This window comes from Onychomys torridus, chromosome 4 (assembly GCF_903995425.1).
Source record: "Onychomys torridus chromosome 4, mOncTor1.1, whole genome shotgun sequence".
Lineage (NCBI taxonomy): Eukaryota > Metazoa > Chordata > Mammalia > Rodentia > Cricetidae > Onychomys > Onychomys torridus.
In genome coordinates this window covers 93680835-93699094 of record NC_050446.1, presented here as the reverse complement: position 1 = coordinate 93699094, position 18260 = coordinate 93680835, and the positions used below count along the sequence as shown (strand labels likewise).

Below are 18260 nucleotides of genomic sequence, written 5' to 3'. Positions count from 1 at the left end.
TTGAGTTTGGAGGTGGGGGGCAGTGAGTGGACTTTGAACATTTGCGGTTATTTCCCATTTGGTACCAAGCATGGGAAGGTTAGTTGTTTTTTTGTTTTTGCCTCTAGAAACATGACTTTTGCATCTGTACTGAACAGGCTATTTCTTGCAGAAGAAAGCTTCTTGGAGGTCTTCTTTCCACCTGTCTTCTCTCTTTCAAAGATGATATATGGGCTTCTCTTTGTACTCGCTTCGATTTTTGCAGAATCATTCTTGTAATTTTTAAAAATTACATTTCTCTGTGTGTATGTATATCACAAACACGTGCTACAGCACATATGTGAAGGTCAGAGGACAATAAGGAGTCAACTCTCTCCTGGTAGCATGTGGATCCAGGAGTTGAATTCAGGTCGTCAAAATTGGCAATTGCCTTTATCCACTGAACTGTCTTGCTGGACCCTCTTACAAAATAATTGTTACTGTTAAACTGTATTTAAAGTCTCGTTTCCATGACATTTCTCTCCTGAACTTAAGGCAAACCGAGGCAAAGAAACACCCCAGCAGTTGGGAGGCAGAGACCAGCCTGGTCTACCGAGTGAGTTCCAGGACAGCCAGGGCTACACAGAGAAACCCTGTCTCGAAAGAAAACAAACAAACAAAAAAAAAAAAACAAGTAAAATTGTATAAACAGTTCAGGTCCAAAGGATGCGACTTGAATCAAATTGGAGTCGCTTAATGCGCAGTACAGACAATATTAATCCAACAACTGATTCACGCAGAAAACAAAAGAGTAGATAGAGTTCAACAATTCTTTATAAGTCTCCAAACTGAGTGTCTATCAAATAGAGATGGGAGAACTAGGCATGGTGGCCAGCACACTGTAAGAATCAAAGCACTCAGGAGGCCGAGGCAGGAGACTCTCCGAGCCTGACACTAGCCTGGGCTTCAAACCCATTCAAAATAACAAAGGCACAAAAACATCACCCCCACCTCTGCCCCCTAAAACAATGCTGCGGCCGCAGGTGTGGTGGCGACTCACCCCGCTAGGGAACTAGATAGTGCATGGAAGGTTCAAACGCCTTTGCACCAAGAGTCTTGAGCCGAGGGTGGGAAACGCCGTCCGGTGGACGACCTGGGGACGTCCCCAAGGCGAACAACCGTTTGGCATCCACAAGACACGCCCAAGATGATTTCAAGGCCCGCCCACTACCTGGAGAAAACTTCCAGAGGGAACGCCAGGTAGCCCCTCCCAGCGGCTGCCCGCAAGTACAAAATCATTCCTAGGATCTTGGGCGGGTTCCATTGACGTTACTTCCGGGAAAGGTAACCTTTCTTCGGCGGTTGCAGGTCCGCTGAGCTCTCGCGACATTTGCTCCCGCGAGATGTGCTTGCTCACTCCAGCGATGACATCCTCCTCCTCCCCGTCGCCTTTCGGCAATCTTCGCCAGTCCCAGCCCCGACCAATCTGCACTCAGATAGTATAGATGAGGGTCTCCCCCAGAACTTCGGTCCGCGAGGGGCGTCAGGCGGCAGCGGCGGGGTACAAGCTGCACGAGGCCGACCGTAGCGGCACTGTGGGTGGACACGGGCTGGCGACTAGCAGTGAGCGTGGGCGGGGCGGGGGTAAGCCAGCCGAGTAGCTGCTCGATTGTTCTGGCCTGGCTATGGCGCCTCTCCTCCCCCCCGCCATGGCTCCCCGTGTCCCTGCTCCGCTCCTCTCAGTGAGTGAAAGTGGCCGCCGCCGCCGCCGGCCCAGCGCCCGCAGCCGCCTCAGCGCCGCCGCCATCTTGGGGTCCCAGGAGCCGCCGAGGGAGCGAGCTAGGAGCGTTCCCGTCCAACGCAGTCACCGTCCCTCGGCCTCAGAGAGCGAACCGCGGCTCCACAGTCGGCGGGGCGACCCCCCCCCTCCGGACCCCGCCCGCACCCCGCCCCCCCTCCGCCGCCGCCGCGGCGGCGGGGCCCCTCGGCCCGAGGTGAGGTTGAGTAGACGTGGGCGGGTGAACGGAGGGGGTGTAGTGTAGGCCCCTCTGCGCCCCTCTCTGCGGGCGACGACTGGGCCGCGTCTTAAAGGGGCCGTAGCCCCCGGCCCTTGGATTTGTTGGGGTTAGTAGAGAGGATGGGTGTGGACACTCCCCGTAGAGTTGGGACCTCAGAGACCTGGGCCTCGGCTTTTCTCTCGTACCTCTGGAGCCCTGGGGTCATGGGTAACCTCAGCTACCCGAGGAAGCCCGTGGAGCACCCACACGTGGGGAGTGTTAGACCAGGTGCACGTGGGACCCGGTGGGGCGGTGTCGGGCTAACACGTGTGTGGGTTTGGAGGTGGGGAGGGGCAGGGCGGAGGCTTATTGGGCTAGACTGGGAACCGGGTGAGGGTTCTACCTGTCAATTTAAACGAAAGAGATCCGTGGGCTCGATAGTATGAGTATCAGTTTGTGGGGAGCGAGCCGCGATACGGGTGGATGGTGCAAGTTGCTGGTTGGTGTTCGATAGGGACAGACTAACACGTGCACAGACTTAGAGATGTGTCTGTGACATCCCTTCTGGGATTTTGAGGCTTTTGCCGCGCGGCTGAGCAAGTGTCATCTTATTTTGACAATTCCTTCTCGAGCTTGCCGATGAAAAGTACCACTTCCGTAATCGCGGAGGATGGAAGCCCCCTACAGTTTAGAAGTTGGATAGAGCCGAAGAAGACACTTCACTATTTTAGTTAAGAACCAACTGTGCTGAGGATTCTTCGGTTTACTTTTTTTTTTTTTAACTTGTTAGGAATAGGGGAAGGAATTTGAAGGTTGAACTCTTTAAAACATTGCTGGTCATGAGTTTAGTTAGTGACTCCTTAATTTACGTTCCTAATTTTCATTGTGGCTTACTGATGCTGGTTCCCACGACTTCCCTTCCTTCCGGTCTTGTCTTTCTTGTTTTTTATGTTTGTTTTTGTTTCTGGCCAGGATGGCCCGGAACTTGAGATCCGCCTGCCTCAGTCTCCACAGTGCTGAGATGGTACACTTCCATGCCCCCCCCTCCCCCGTCACCCCACTAATCTTTTTCAGATATGATCGCAGTTCAGATGAATTAGACACGGTTCAGAAATTTTCAGTATATGCAGAGTTGTGTAACTATCACCACTATTTAACCAGCCACTCCAAAAAAAAGTCTAGGAGCCTCATAAGTACCATACACTCTTTTGTCTGTTTCCTCTTTCCACAGCACAACAATCAGTCGATTTTCTGTTGTCTTCGACTTTCTTTTTTTTTTTTTTTTTTTTTTGAGACAGGGTGTCACTGTGTAGCTCTGGTAGTCCTGCAACTCACGATGTAGACTAAGCTGGCCTCCAACCACAGATACCTGCCTACCTATGTGTCCCGAGTGCTGCGAAATAAAGGCATGCAACACTGTGCCCAGCAGACTTGCCTAGTCTTGACATTTCCATTTTATAGAAAGGGATACTAATATATGTACCCACTTTTGACTAGCTGTTTTCATGTAACGTGTTTGTGAGGGTCACATATGCTATAGCATGTAAACGGCCCTTTTTTTTTTTTTTTGCTGTTACTCTTTTTAAAGAAAGGTTTATGTATGTGTGTGTGACCCTGAATGTATGTATATACCCATGTGTGTTGGAGCCCATGGAGGTGAGTTAGAAGAAAGCATCAGATCCTTTGGAGCTGGAGTTACAGGTGGTTGTGAGCCACCATGTGGGTGCTGGGCACCAAACCTTGATCCCGTGCAGTAGCAGTAAGCACTCTTCCTGCTTAGTCCTCTCAGCTCTGAGTTTATTCAAGTCAGGGTCTCACTATGTAGCCCAGCGTAGTCTTGAACTCACAATCCTCTTGCCTCTGCCTCTTGATAAAGACATGGGCTACCTGGTTTTGTTTTATGCTGGAAATTCACTAGCTCCATCTTCCTATAAAACAACAACCTGGGATTGTTAAATTGTTTTTTCTGGGCACTGGCTTCTGCATCTTTATCTTTAACCAGCCTTGGACTAAAACCTTCAAAATTTTTCAAAACAACTTGAATTTGCTTTGGACCCAGCACTGATGAGTCTAGGATAATGAAGTAGTGTGTAGGCATACTGTGGTGGGGGCTGCCTCACCTCTTTCACAGACCTTCACTCTGATCTGAGCATTGTTCACTTTGCTCTATCTCTTCTGTGCTGTGTAGTTAGGTCTGTGGTGGTTATGTCTGTCCCAAGCAAAACCATTCCCTAAACAACTGTATACATTGCACTGATATGTTACATTTATACATAACCTAATGGTGACTTAAAGTATATGAAGATGTGGATAAGTTATGTCAAACAGTACTTCATTTTGAGCATCTGTGGGTTTTGGTGTGGGAGAGCACTGGAACCAGCCCCAGGATACTGAATGATCACTGCAGTCATGAGTGATTTTAGAACTGCATATGGGAACATCATAGCCCAGGAGTGTAGTAGTTTATACCACTGTATTCGTGTAAGCCCACTGTTAGAACGCTTACATGACAACAGAAATAGCTCAAGGTCACATTTCTCAGAATGTTTGTCCTTATATGATGCATGTGTGTGCCTAGTAAAATCTGCATATCTTTTAGATTTTGTTGGGTTCTTTTTCTGGGAGGTGTGAGGAAAACATGGTCTCATACTATTGTAGCTCGAGATAGCCTAGAACTTACTGTGTGGACTGTGGCAGCCTCAAATTTCCAGCAGTCCCAGGAGTGAGCCACCATGCCTAGCTTCTGTCTATAGTCTAAAGTAAATTTTGTTTTTAAGAGAATAAATGCCGTTGTTTTAGTTTACTGTATTCTTTCCTCTACGTCAGTGGTTCTCAGCCTTCCTAATGCTGCCACCCTTTAATACAGTTTCTCATGTGGTGACCCCAACCATAACATTATTTTCATTGCTACTTCAGAACTGTAATTTTATTACTGTTAGGAATCATAATGTAAATCTCTGTGTTTTCCAATGGTCATAGTTGATCCTGAAGGGGTCTTGACCCACAGATTGAGAACTGCTGTTCTGTATCTTGAGAATTCGAACCAAGTTTAAACACACACACACACACACACACACACTTTTATTTAGTGTATTTGTGTGCACACGCCACATCACGTGTGGAAGTCAAAGGACAATTTGCACAACTTGGGGTCATCCTCACTGCCATGTGAATTCCAGAGGTCAAACTCAGGTCACCCAGTTTGGAGGCAAGTGTCTTTGCCAGTTCTCAAACCAGTTTTTGAACTCTTTTTGATAGAGAATGGAACTAGAACAAATTCTCTGACTGCGCTAGGGTGCACCTCAGTAGTAGAGTGCACGTTCAGGGCCTTGAATTTGATCCGTAGCACAAAAAAAAAAAAAAAACAAAACACTGGTGGTACATGCTTACAATCCCAGTATATAGGAGCCCGGAGCCAAGAAAATAAAAAAAAAAAAATTAAATGGTTTATTTATTCTTTCTTGATGTGCATTGGTATTTTACTTGCTTGTGTGCCTGTGTGAGAGTGTCAGATCCCCTGGAACTGGAGTTACAGACAGTTGTGGGATGCTATGTGGGTACTGGAATTGAATCTGGGTGCTTTGGAAGAGCAGCCAGTGCTCTTAATGGTGAACCATCTGTCCAGCCCTGAGTTTTAAGCTTGAAGTCAGCGTGGGCTACATAGGAAATTCAGTAAGTACTTATACCCACTGAGCCATCTGGTAACCTGAAGACAGGTTTGAAAGTTGACTAGTAAGTCTCAGAGTATTGATGCTAGCATGGAGTGATGAGAAGAGAGCTTAGGCATTGCTATTAAAAACCTGTAAGAGCCGGGCGGTGGTGGCGCACGCCTATAATCCCAGCACTCGGGCGGCAGAGCCAGGCGGATCTCTGTGAGTTCGAGGCTAGCCTGGTCTCCAAAGCAAGTTCCAGGAAAGGCGCAAAGCTACACAGAGAAACCCTGTCTCGACAAACCAAAAAAAAAAAACAAAACAAAACAAAACCTGTTAAGAGCCAGTTAGTGCTGGGAATGTTATTTGGAAGGGTGCCCAAAGCCTGGGTTCAATCCCCACCAACCCCTGTACTGGGCAGGGTACCACTTGCTGCAAGGTGGCCAACTTGGGTTATTTCCAACCTTGTCTCTAAAATTAAGTAAATGAGGTGGGTGTGATGGCATATGCCTATAATCCTAGCACTCAGGAGGCAGAGGCAGGTGGATCTCTGGGTTTGAGGCCAGCCTGGGCTACAGAGCCAGTTCCAGGACAGCCAGGGCTACACAGAGAAATCCTGGCTCAAAAAAAGAGAGAGAGAAGAAAAAAAATTAAGTAAATGAATAAATATGTAAACTAGTTAACATGATGAATACTTTCTTTCAATCTTCTAAACTTGGTTGGTTTTTATCCCTGTTTTACAGATGACAAATAAAACTAAGTAAAATCAGGTAGCCAGTAAGTGGTAATGTCTCCTTCAGTCCCAGAAATATTCTAAAGAGCATTTTTGTTTGTTTGAAGACAATTCTCTTACAGGCCAGACTGTCTGTGGAGGCTGACCTTGGAATTTTTAGTCCTGCCACCACCTCCGGAGAGGTAGGATTACAGACATGTGCCACCACCCTCAAAACAAACAAAAGAGCAGTAAGAATCGCACTGAAAACTTTAGGTTTCGGGGTTGGGGATGTAGCTCAGTGGTCGAGCGCTGGCCTAGCAAGTGCAAGGCCCTGGGTTCAGTCCTCAGCTCTGGCAAAAAACAAAAAACAAAAAAACCTAAAAAACAAAAACAAAACAAACTTTAGGTTTCTTTATGAAATGCTTTTCCCTAAACTGACTGGTGGCACACAACTATAACCCCAGCTCTTGGCAGGTGGAGACAGGAGCAGCAGGAATTCCAGGTCGTCCTCCGCAGAGAGCCAGTAATAGTTAACAGAGAACTTGATAGAGAAGTATATATAGGGTCTGGTGATGTATCTCAGTTGGTAGAGTGCTTATCTAGCATCCATAAAGTCCTGGATTTGATCCAAAACAATGTATAAATGGGGTGTGGTGGCTCACACCTTTAATCCCAGCCCCTGGGAGATAGCAGCAGGTGGACCAAAACTTCAAGGTCGTAGTGAGTTCAAGGCTAGCATGCCCCAAAATAAGTAAAAGGTTTTTCACTTGAAAGACTTGGGTTTGACAGCTGGGTGTATAGGTAAGTAATTCCAGCTCCTGGGAAGGTGAGGCAAGGGGGTGGAGTGGGAGTGGGGGTGGAGTTTCCTTGGAGTTGGAAGCCATCTTGGACTACAGAGTGAATTCAAGGCCTGCAGGGTTGTATAGTGAAACCATATTTTAAGATCTATGATATAGGGCTTAGAGAGGTGGCTCATTGGTTAAGAGCACTGGCTATACTTGTAGAGGTCCCTGCACCCACATGGCAGGTCACAATTGTCTATAACTCTAGTTCCAGGCTATCTGACACCCTCTTCTGGCCTCCACAGGCACCAGGCAGGCATGTAGTGCACAGATACACATGTAGGCATTCACATACACATAAAAGTAAATCTTAAAAGAAACCACTATATTAATCTCAGTACTTGAAAGGTAGTAGGAGACTCCTCAGTTCAAGGTCATCATTTTTACTGTTAGTTGCATGTTTTCACTTTGGCTTGCTTGGATTTATATTGTGGAGACCTTTTAAATGAAGATATCAAGAGTCAGTTTAAGGCCAGGCAGTGGCTCACTCCTGGAACTGCTGAAAATTTGAGGCTGCCACAGTTCACACAGTAAGTTCTAGGCAGAGCCAGGGGGATCTCTGAATTCAGGGCCAGCCTGGACTGCAGAGTGAGATCCAGGACAGGCACCAAAACTACACAGAGAAACCCTGTCTTGAAAAACAAATCAAAACAAAAGAAAAATCAGCTTGATTAAACTCACCGTGAAAGTTTTACACAAAGGTCGTCCTGAAAGGGCTCCTGTGGCGGCAGCCGACATGCACTTTACTGTGTAAAAGGCAGTCGGATGGAATCTCTGGTAGAAGATTACACTAAGATTGATGTTTTACCATCATGAAAATTAAATTTCTACCCCTCAAAAACAAAAAAGAAAGAACAAAATAAAAAGCCGCCCAAAATAAAACCCAAACTCAATAACAACAAAAACCTGTTGGATATGATGGTGAGGCTTATCCCAGGACTGGGGAGGCTGAGGCAGCCTGGTCTATATAGCAAGTGTCCAGCCAGGCAGGATAAGTGGAGAAACTGTGTCTCAAAACAGCAAACAAGCAAAGAAACAAACTCACATAGGAACACAATCATCCAAAAAAAATGAAATAGAAAAAGACTTCTATTTAATTTCATTTACTGGGCAAGTTATTTAACATGTTGTACTCTATGCTGACTTGGAATCTGAGTGTCCTACATCTGTCTCAAGAGTGCTTTTTGGGATTATAAACTAAGATTACAAGTGTGCATCTCACCAAAGTCCAGCCTCTGAACATTTGAGCTTCTGATAGGTAAAATGGAAATCATAATTTCTGCTTCTAAAACTAAATTACATGTTAAACACTGAGCGCATCACTGAATGTAGTTATCTCTTCTCTTCATTTCGGAAATAGGTACACCAATGGCTGTCACATTATTTTGTTGTAGAAGGGAGCTACTAATAGAGCATGAGGTTTTCTGAAATACTTAGGTTTAGAATGTGTTTTTAGAAAACTGGTGCTCTAAACATACCCCAGCCCCCAACCGGGCTCCTGTCCCTCTCCTCTCCCCTCTCCTCTCCAAAGGTTTCACTGGCTGTCCTGGAATTAGCTCTGTAGACCAAGCTGGCCTCCACCTCAGAGAAGATGTGTGCCACCAACACCAGCTATATTATTGGGGGGGGGGGCAGTTGTATTTTTTGTTGTTTTTCTTTTTTTTAAAGATTTATTTATTATGTATACAGAAGAGGGCACCAGATCTCATTACAGATGGTTGTGAGCCACCATGTGGTTGCTGGGAATTGAACTCAGGACCTCTGGAAGAACAGTCGGTGTCCTCCCCACCCCCCAGCTGAGGACCAAACCCAGGGCCTTGTGCTTGCTAGGCAAGCACTCTACCACTGAGCTAAATCCCCAACCCCCAGCCCTTGTTTTTCTATATTCTTATTTTCTATAAAATAAAACAAGTGAGTTACCTCCAGTTTTGCATGTGATGACTTTTCTGCTCAGAAGTTAGTTCCTGAGTAGAATAAACTGTGAAAGTCTGTGTGTGGAAACAAAAACAGCTAATAAAAATCTGTAGGATTAAAAAAAAACTACAGGCACCTTGATCATTTTATCCCTAAGATTGTTGTCCAGATATGTTGCCAGAAAGACCAATAAAAATAATTCCCAGCTCTCCTTCAACTTGGTATGCCAGACTTTGTTGACTACCAGGGGAGGCCTTACCCAGTCTGAGGAGTGGATGGGGGTAGAGTGGGAGGGAGGGGGAACTGGGGTTGGTATGTAAAATGAAAAAATTTTAATAAACAAATATATTTTAAAAAAATACATAGTGAAGGAAATAAGTTAAAAAAAAAAAATCCCAACTGGGTGGTGGCGGCAGCCATATGCCTTTAATCCCAGCACTTGGGAAGCAAAGGCAGGCGGATCTCTGTGAGTTCAAGGCTAGCCTGACCTACAAATACAAAGTGAGTTCCAGGTCAGCAAGGACTGTTGCCCTGAGAAACCTTGTCATTCCCAGGAAGAGTGTGAGAAGAGAAGGCTGTGCCTGCCTCATGAGATGTACGGCAAGGCCAAGTGCTTTCTTGCATGTCTGTCACCTTGAGTGCCCCCCAGACCTGCAGTAGAGGGAACCAGCTCCCACTTGTGCTTGCACCTCTCACGGAGCTGTGTGCACACACAGGACATAAATTTAAGGAAGAGCTGATTGGTGAGGGCAGAAGCCTTTGATCTCAGCTCTCCAGAGGCAGAGGCTGGTGGATCACTGGGAGTTCGAGGTCAGCCTGGTCTACAGAGTGAGTTCCAGGACACAAAACCCTGTCTGGACACCCCCCCCCCAAAAAAAAAATTGTTAAAAGTTGTTTCTTTTTCTTTTTTGAGACAGGGTTTCTTTGTAGCTTTGGAGCCTGTCCTGGACTAGCTCTGTAGACCAGGCTGGCCTCGAACTCACAGAGATCCACCTGGTTCTGCCTCCTGAGTGCTGGGATTACAGGCATAGGCCACTACTGCCCGGCTTTTGTTTTTGTTTTTTTAAGTATTTACTATGTATACAGCATGTATGACTGCAGGCCAGAAGAGGGTACCAGATCTCTTTACAGATGGCTGTAAACTACCATGTGGTTGTTGGGAATTGAACTCAGGACCTCTGGAAGAGCAGTCAGTGCTCTTAACCTCTGAGCCATCTCTCCAGCTCCTTGTTTTGTTTTTCAAGACAGGGTTTCTTTGTGTAGACCTTGACTCTCCTGAAACTAGTTGTGTAGACCAGGCTGGCCTCAAACTCCCAGAGATGCTCCTGCCTCTGCCTCCCAGTGCTGGGATTAAAGGTGTGTGCCACCACTTACTTTTTTGACTGTAAGTGCTGGAGGTCCAAACTCAGGTCCTCATGACTGCACAGCGGGCACTTTACCCCCAGTCACCTTTCCAGCCTGCTCATGTTTTAGTAAGAGTGTTTCGCTGGGCGGTGGTGGTGCACGCCTGTAATCCCAGCACTCGGGAGGCAGAACCAGGTGGATCTCTGTGAGTTCGAGGCCAGCCTGGTCTATAGAGCTAGTCCAGGACAGGCTCCAAAGCTACAGAGAAACTCTGACTCAAAAAAACCAAAAAAAAAAAAAAAAGTTTCACATATTTATAATACAGTTATTGTCTTTAGTCTGCCTTCCTTCCTGGGAGCCTTTGATGTCCTAAAATGGTTTTTTACTTTAATTTGCACACATTCACTGGTCTTAGTGGCTAATGCTTGCACCACCACCACCACCACCACCACCACCACCACCCATCCCCCCCAGTACTCTGGAGGCATAGGTATACAACTAGAAACTTCGTCTCAAAAAACAACAACAAAAAAGAATAAAAAGGTTGGATTTAGAGGTATGCTCTTAGAGTCCCAGTGCTGGATGATTGCAGAGGCTTGCTGGCCCACCAGGCTACTAAGTTGGCAAGTTTCAGGTTCAGTGAGAATTGTGTCTATAAAATAAGATGGAAGGGCCATAGAGGAGGCTCAGTGCATAGAAGAAGCACTTGCCAAGCAAACTGTCACTCCAACTTTGCACCATAAACCCATAAAACTCTGATTTCTGCATTCTCACACTCACACATAATGCACAAACTTACACATACCAAAGAACAAAGATGGAGATAGAGGGGTACTGGACCTCTGGCCTCGGCATTCACACACGTGTACACGCTTTTTTTTTTTTAAAGGAAGGGAGAAATGTGCTCATCTAAATAACCTTAAAAGGGAATGAGATCTGAAACAAATAAGTGTCTAAATCTATACTCAAACATTTTTATTGCATTTTAGTTTATTTTTATATTTGTGCACACACATGTACTACAGTGTGTTTGTGTGGAGGCATCAGAGGACAGCTTTAGGAGTTAGTTCTCTCCTTCCATATCTGGGTCCTTGGGATTGAACTAAGGCTGTCAGATTTGGCAGCAGATGCCTTTATCCATTGAGCCATCTTGCTGACTATTCTGAGGCACTCATAAATACGGAATATGATAAAGTCATATTCCATATGGCTACAGGTTAACAGTTCTGATACTGATGTACGTGCATACTACAGTTGGACAACTAACTAAATGGGTGATTGAAGACTGGCCTCTCAACTGTTGAAATGGGATTTCCCCAACACACACACACACACACACACACACACACACACACACACACACAGGGTTTCTTTGTGTATCCCTGGATGTCCTAGAACTTAGTCTGTAGACCAGGCTGGCCTCCAACTCTCAAGCTCAGGGATCCACCTGCCCCTGCCTCCCAGGTGCTAGGATTAAATGTGTGTGCCACCACGCACAGCTTTGAATGGGAATTTATAGATGAGCAAGGAAAAGAGGTTTTCAGTATGAATCCAAGTTTAGCTTAATCTATAAATACAGATTATTATACTTAGAAACACTAAGATATATAGTCTTGCCAGGTGGTGGTGGTGGCGCTTGACTTTAATCCCTGCACTCAGGAGGCAGAGTCAGGCAGATCTCTGAGTTTGAGACCAGCCTGGTCTACAGAGCTAGCTAGCTTTAGGACAGCCAAGGCTTTTTTTACACAGTGAAACCCTGTCTCAAAAATAAGACGAAATCCCCCAAAACATACTCTTGTTCAATGTAGATATACAACACATGTATACTGTATTACTGTATTAGTTGGTTACATAATGACATCATGTAGTCCACTTAGTGCCTAGGTCTTTTTTGTTTTTTGTTTTTTCAAGACAGGGTTTCTCTGTAGCTTTGGAGCTATCCTAGGACTCGCCCTGTAGACCATGCTGGCTTTGAACTCACAGATCTGCATGGCTCTGCCTCTTGAGTGCTGGGATTAAAGGCATGGAGCATCACCACCTGGCTTTTCTTTTTTGTTTTGTTTTTATATTTATTAAAATTTTGGCACACACCTATAACCCCAGCACACGGGAGGCAGAGCCAGGCGGATCTCTGTGAGTTTGAGGCTAGCCTGGGCTACCAAGCGAGATCCAGGAAAGGCGCAAAGCTATACAGAGAAACCTTGTCTCAAACAACAAAAAAAAATTCTTTTCCATTTTACATAGCAACCCCAGTGCCCCCTCCCTCCCCTTCTCCCGCCTCCTCACCTCCCTCCCACTCTAACCCCATCTACTCCTCAGAGTGGGTAAGGCCTCCCATGGTAGATCTCTAAGTGGTGCTGGGCTTGCAATCTGTGTGTTCAACACAGAAAAGACCAACACACTCATAGCTGGTAGGCTAAAGGCAACTGGGCCATTCCCTTCCTCAACGAGCCTTACTGCAAACTGGAGTCCTTGGAAGATGGTATCCCGAGAGCAGATGGAACTTGAGTTTGTAGATTTATAACTTTCAAAGCCAATCGAAATGTATATAACTATTGATTTAAATTTGTCATGCCCAATAGAATGAAAGATTAACTAACTGTGGTAGCTACTTTTGCTGCCAGGGTCTCCATTGTGCTAGCTGTAGTAACCAATTATGAAATGGCAATCCCAGAAACAGTAGTAGAGGTGGTTGTCACTGTTATAACAGCAACAAGGGCAGCAGCGATGTCAAATTCTTTTTGTTTTTTAAAGTCAGAGTTTATCTGTAGCTCTGCCTGTCCTGGAACTCAGAGATATGCCTGCCTCTGCCTCCTGAATGCTGAGATTGAAGTTGTGCACCGCCAATAGCTAGCTAGTGCCTAGATCTTTTATCTTCAATAAAAGGGAAAAGATCTGTGTGGTTTTGAGTGAGACTGCTCCCTATAGCTTCACGTGTTTGACCATTTAGTTCCCAGTTGATGGACTGTTCAGGAAAGTGTAATCTTGTTGTTGGAGGATATGTATCACTTGGTGGGGCGTTGAGGGCTCAAAAGCCCATCCCAGGCCCAGTCTCAGTCTCTTTCTGCTCCTGTCTGTGGGTTCAGGATATAGGTTCTCGGCTACTGCTCCAGCAGTATGCCTGCTTTCCACCATGATGATCATGGACTAACCCTTGGAAATTGTAAGCCTTCAATTGAAAGCTTTGTTTTATAAGTTGCCTTGGTCATTGTGTGTCCTTGTAGTAATAGAACAGTAACTAAGGCTACTTGGAGAAATGACCAATTATAGAGTTTACAGAAATATAAATGATAAAGATGAGAGACCTGTAGGTAAGGGGTGATATCGAAAGCAAGTTTTTCCAGCTTTGGCTATTGGGAACTCTTCCCATTGGCTACTGTGCTCCTTTGATGTACTTGATGTACTCCCTGTCAATTTGGACTTGTTGCTGCTGCCCTTTTTTGTTTGTTTTGTTTTTTCAATAGTAACATTCTTTAATTTTTTAAAAATTTAATATTTATTTATTTGTGTGTGCACACGTGTGTTCATGTGTGTGCGGCATAGTGCATATATGGAGGACAGAAGACAACTTGTGGGAGTCGGTTCTCATCTACCATGTGGACCCTGGGGCTTGTGGCAAACTTGTTTCCCACCTGAGCCATCTGGCAACCCTGGTTTTTGGTTTGGATTTGGTTTTTGAGACAGGTTTCTGTGTATCCTAGGCTGGCCCTGAACTCACTGTGTAGCCTTGCACTTCTTTTTTTTAAATTATTTTTATTTTGTGTAAATTGGTGTTTTGCCTGCATGTGTACCTATGTGAATGTGTCAGATCCCCTGGAATAGGAGTTAATAGACAGTTGTGAGCTGCCATGTGGGTGCTGGGACTTAAACCCAGGTCCTCTGGAAGAGCAGCAGTGCTCTTCAGTGAGCCATCTCTCCAGCCCACCTTGCGCTTCTGATCCTCCTTCCTCCACTTTTCCGGTTCTAGGTTACAGGTGTATGGGACTTTGCTTGGTTTGTGCGGTGCTGGGGGTAGGACAGAGTTTGTGCGAACAAGGCAAGCACCTACCACCTGAGCTGCATCTCAGCTAAGGTGCCTGGGTTTTGTGCTATTCCTTCCAGGCATAAGGGTCACCCGGAGTAAAAAGTACTTGGAAAAGTCAGGTCACTGCAGACTTCTGTTACATACTTTTAAAACAATACAGTGTACAAATATTTGTGTAGCATTTGTAGTATATTTCATGAGTAACTGAGAGATTCACAGTAAACAGGATATATGAGGGTCACAAACAGATTATGTGCCATTTTAATGTGAGAGCATCCTTGACTGGGTTTTGCAGGGATCAATATCCTGTGTACACTTAGAAATGGCTATATTTCATTTTGAGAAATAGCATGCAGGTTTCATTAAGAAAGAAAAAGGATTAAGAAAATATATAATCACAATATACTTATGGGGTGGCAGTATATTCTTTTTTTTGCCACTTTAGGAATTTGTGGAAGGGACAACCTTTTTAGCCAGGACTTTTTCAGTTCACTTTTAAAATGCAGGTTTTTTCTATCTCTGGAACATTATGCTTTGAGTAATTTCAGCTTGTTAAGTTGCTAGACTGTTTCCATGTTATAGTGACACTTAGGCTAAGCAGAGTGTTTCTGGCCCTCATGGTTGAGTGCTCTACCTACTTTGCTGTCTGAGGGCAAGCCAGTTTTTCCCCCTGTATTCATTTGCTCCTTAGTTTGGTGTGGGGTTTATAATTATCTCTTCCTAATCAAGAGCTTCGTGACTTTATTTACCTGGATAAGGTAACCAAATAATTTACAGTTGAAACCTGGATGCTTTGGAAAGTGAATAAATCAGATTAGTGGGAGATAGGGCAGAGAAATGGTGGGTCTTTTTTTTTTTTTTTTTTGCTGTTTTGTAGCAGTGGCTGGTTGTTGTGGGTATTCATTCAGCCAATAGCATTGGAGTACCAGCCTTAGGGTGTGGCCTCTTGGCAGGTTACATGACTGCTTAAAATCTGAGAAGGGGCACACACACAGTTGCTCTCTTAGGGTGAGTGGAGACCGATGGCCTGATCCATTCCCTCCTTGGCAGAACGGAGGACAATGATGGTTGTTTACTTGGTTCTGTATCCATGAGTGTATTTTTCCCCATTTCATATCTTAAATCCTTGATACCCCTAAACAGACTGGGGTGATGTGGGAGACTTGCTCCTTCCTCAGCTGATAGTAAAGAATTGGGGCTTTAGAGTCACTGGTGGTAAATGCAGTTTGTGTGTGTGTGTGTGTGTGTGTGTGTGTGTGTGTGTGTGTGTTTCCAGATGGGGTTTCTCAGTGTAGCGTTGGCTGTCCTGGAACTTGCTATGTTAGACCAGGTTGACCTTAAACTTACAGACATCCTCCTGCCTCTGCCTCTTGAGTGCTGGGATCAAAGGTATGCACCACCACTGCCCAGCTCCAAATTCTATTTTGTTTTTTTAACTTAGTTGTTTAAACTAAAATGAGAGTATTTTTTGTTTTGTTTTTGGAGACAAGGTTTCTCTGTAGATTTTGCTGTACTGGAACTTGATCTGTAGACCAGGCTGGCCTTGGACTTATAGAGATCTTCCTCTGCACACCACCACTGCCTGGCTGAGTTTGACCTTGAAGTTTTGATCCTCCATGTGCTGGAATTATATAGGTGTGCACTACTGTATCAGGACAGAATTTGTAGTATACAGATTTAATGAGCTAGTTTGTTTTATTTATTTTAAGTTAAGAAATTGTGGGCTGGAGAGATGGCTCAGAGGTTAAGAGCACTGGCTGTTCTTCCAGAGGTCCTTAGTTCAATTCCCAGCAACCATCTGTAATGAGGTCTGATGCCCTCTTCTTGCCTGCAGGCATACATGCAGCCAGAACACTATATACATAATAAGTAAAAATTAAAAAAAAAAAAAAGAAATTGTGCATGTTTGTGTGTGTGTATAGCACATGTATGTATATACCACAGGCACCAGAAGAGGATGTCAGGTTCCCTGAAACTGGAGTTACAGACAACTGTGTGCCACCGTATAGGTGTTGGAAACTGAACCTGGGTCTTCTGCAAGAGCAGCTAATGCTCTTAAGTGCTGAGCCATCTTTCCAGCCATTTTATTTTTCAAGTTTTTGATAATGGGTTCCAACCTAGGGCCTCTCACAGGCCAAGAAAGCTCTATAACTCTGAGCTAGTAATTGACCTACAATATAGAATCCTCACACTAGTAGATTTTTCTAAGTATGTATGTGTGCACATACACATAAGTAGACTTAACATGGACATGGGGCAATTATGAGGAGCTGAAGTATAATCAGAGTATAACCAGGATTATATAGAGTCTTGGAACAGGCCAGTCAGTGGTAAATTGTTCTGTCAATGTATTAATAGTTTTTCCATCCTTAGAAATGTCAGTGTAAGGTAATATAAACTTTGAAGAGTTCTTCACTTTAAGATTGGAATAGATTTGACAAGATTTTAGAAGAAGGTATTCCTCCTTGGGGTCTTTCCACTCCTGGAAAGTTTACACCTTTAATTTGTGATGCCCCTGCTAAGAAAGAAGATGGCTGGGCATGGTGATAAGATTTTGTAGAATACTAATAATATATGTATTCCCCTGGCAAATAGACTACCTCATAAGTATAAAAAGAAGGTGATGTTAAAAATAAATACTGCACTCTGCAAGATGCACCCAGCCAGCACTTCACATGGATAGTTCTTCATTCATTTTGTAGATATTAATGGAGGAGAAACAGGAAATACATCTACGGATTGTTTGAAAAAGTGTTGTATAAATTGTGTTGTAGATGATGATAATGTTTCTACACTTTGCCTTTGCACTAGAAGGCAGTTTCTAATGAACTTTCTGAATTTGTTGTGGTCTCCGTGTCTTGTTTGAGAGAGCCTGATTTCTGTTTATATGAAAGGCAAGCAGGCAGAAGGGGGAGAGGAATAGCCTTTCATGTTATTTTTCCATTTCTTTTTGTCACTCATCTTCATTTTGCAGCTGTGCAGTCGGAGGTCCTTGTGCATGAAGACAGATTTGTTCTATGGCCTCGGAGTTGGGTGCCGGGGACGATGGCAGCTGCACTGAGCTGGCAAAGCCCCTCTATCTTCAGTACCTGGAGAGGGCCTTGCGGTTGGACCATTTTCTGCGACAAACATCGGCCATCTTCAATAGGAATATTTCTAGGTTTGTTACTTTAACAATGTTTTATTTCATTTGTGATTACTGTCTCTAAGATTTAATGGTAAACTATTATATGATTTTTACTTTTGGTATTTTTTTTCTCTTTCAAATAAAACAGTCAACCTTTTCAAAGACTATTCATTCTTTTTTTTTTAGCTGAGGATTGAACCCAGGGCCTTGCCTTTGCTAGGCAAGTGCTCTACCACTGAGCTAAATCCCCAACCCAGACTATTTGTTCCTTTTTTTTTCTTTCCCCAGACAGGGTTTCTCTGTAGCTTTGGAGGCTGTCCTGGAACTCGCTTTGTAGACCAGGCTGGCCTCAAACTCACAGAGGTCCACCTGCCTCTGCCTCTGGAGTGCTGGTATTACAGGCGTGTGCCACCACTGCCCAGCTGACTATTTGTTCTTTAAGTGTCCATTTATAATAACCTTAAATTAATCAATCAATCTTTTTTTTTTTTTTTTTTTTTGAGACATGGTCTCCCTATGTAGACCAGGCTGACCTAGAACTCACAGATCTCTGCCTCCAACCTGGAACACCAGGTTTAAATGTGTGTGTACCAGCTTAACTGACCACTTAGATCTCTCTCTCTGTGTCTCTCTCTCTCCCTCTCCCTCCCTCTCCCTCTTCTCTCTCTGTCTCTCTGTCTCTCTCTCTC

General features: G+C 44.6%; 1 protein-coding gene across 2 annotated transcripts in view; it reads left to right on the top strand.

Moving 5' to 3' along the window:
* The first annotated feature begins 1647 nt into the window (after window positions 1-1647).
* Window positions 1648-18260, top strand: part of Ino80 (INO80 complex ATPase subunit) — a 107920-nt gene continuing 91307 nt past the window's right edge. The window contains exons 1-2 of one of the 2 annotated variants that reach the window (XM_036183993.1): window positions 1648-1952; window positions 17419-17604. In XM_036183993.1, the coding sequence (XP_036039886.1) occupies window positions 17462-17604 (143 nt within the window). In that variant the 5' untranslated portion in view covers window positions 1648-1952; window positions 17419-17461. The remainder of the gene's footprint in view (window positions 1953-17418; window positions 17605-18260) is intronic. The other variant, XM_036183995.1, reaches the window with a different exon arrangement.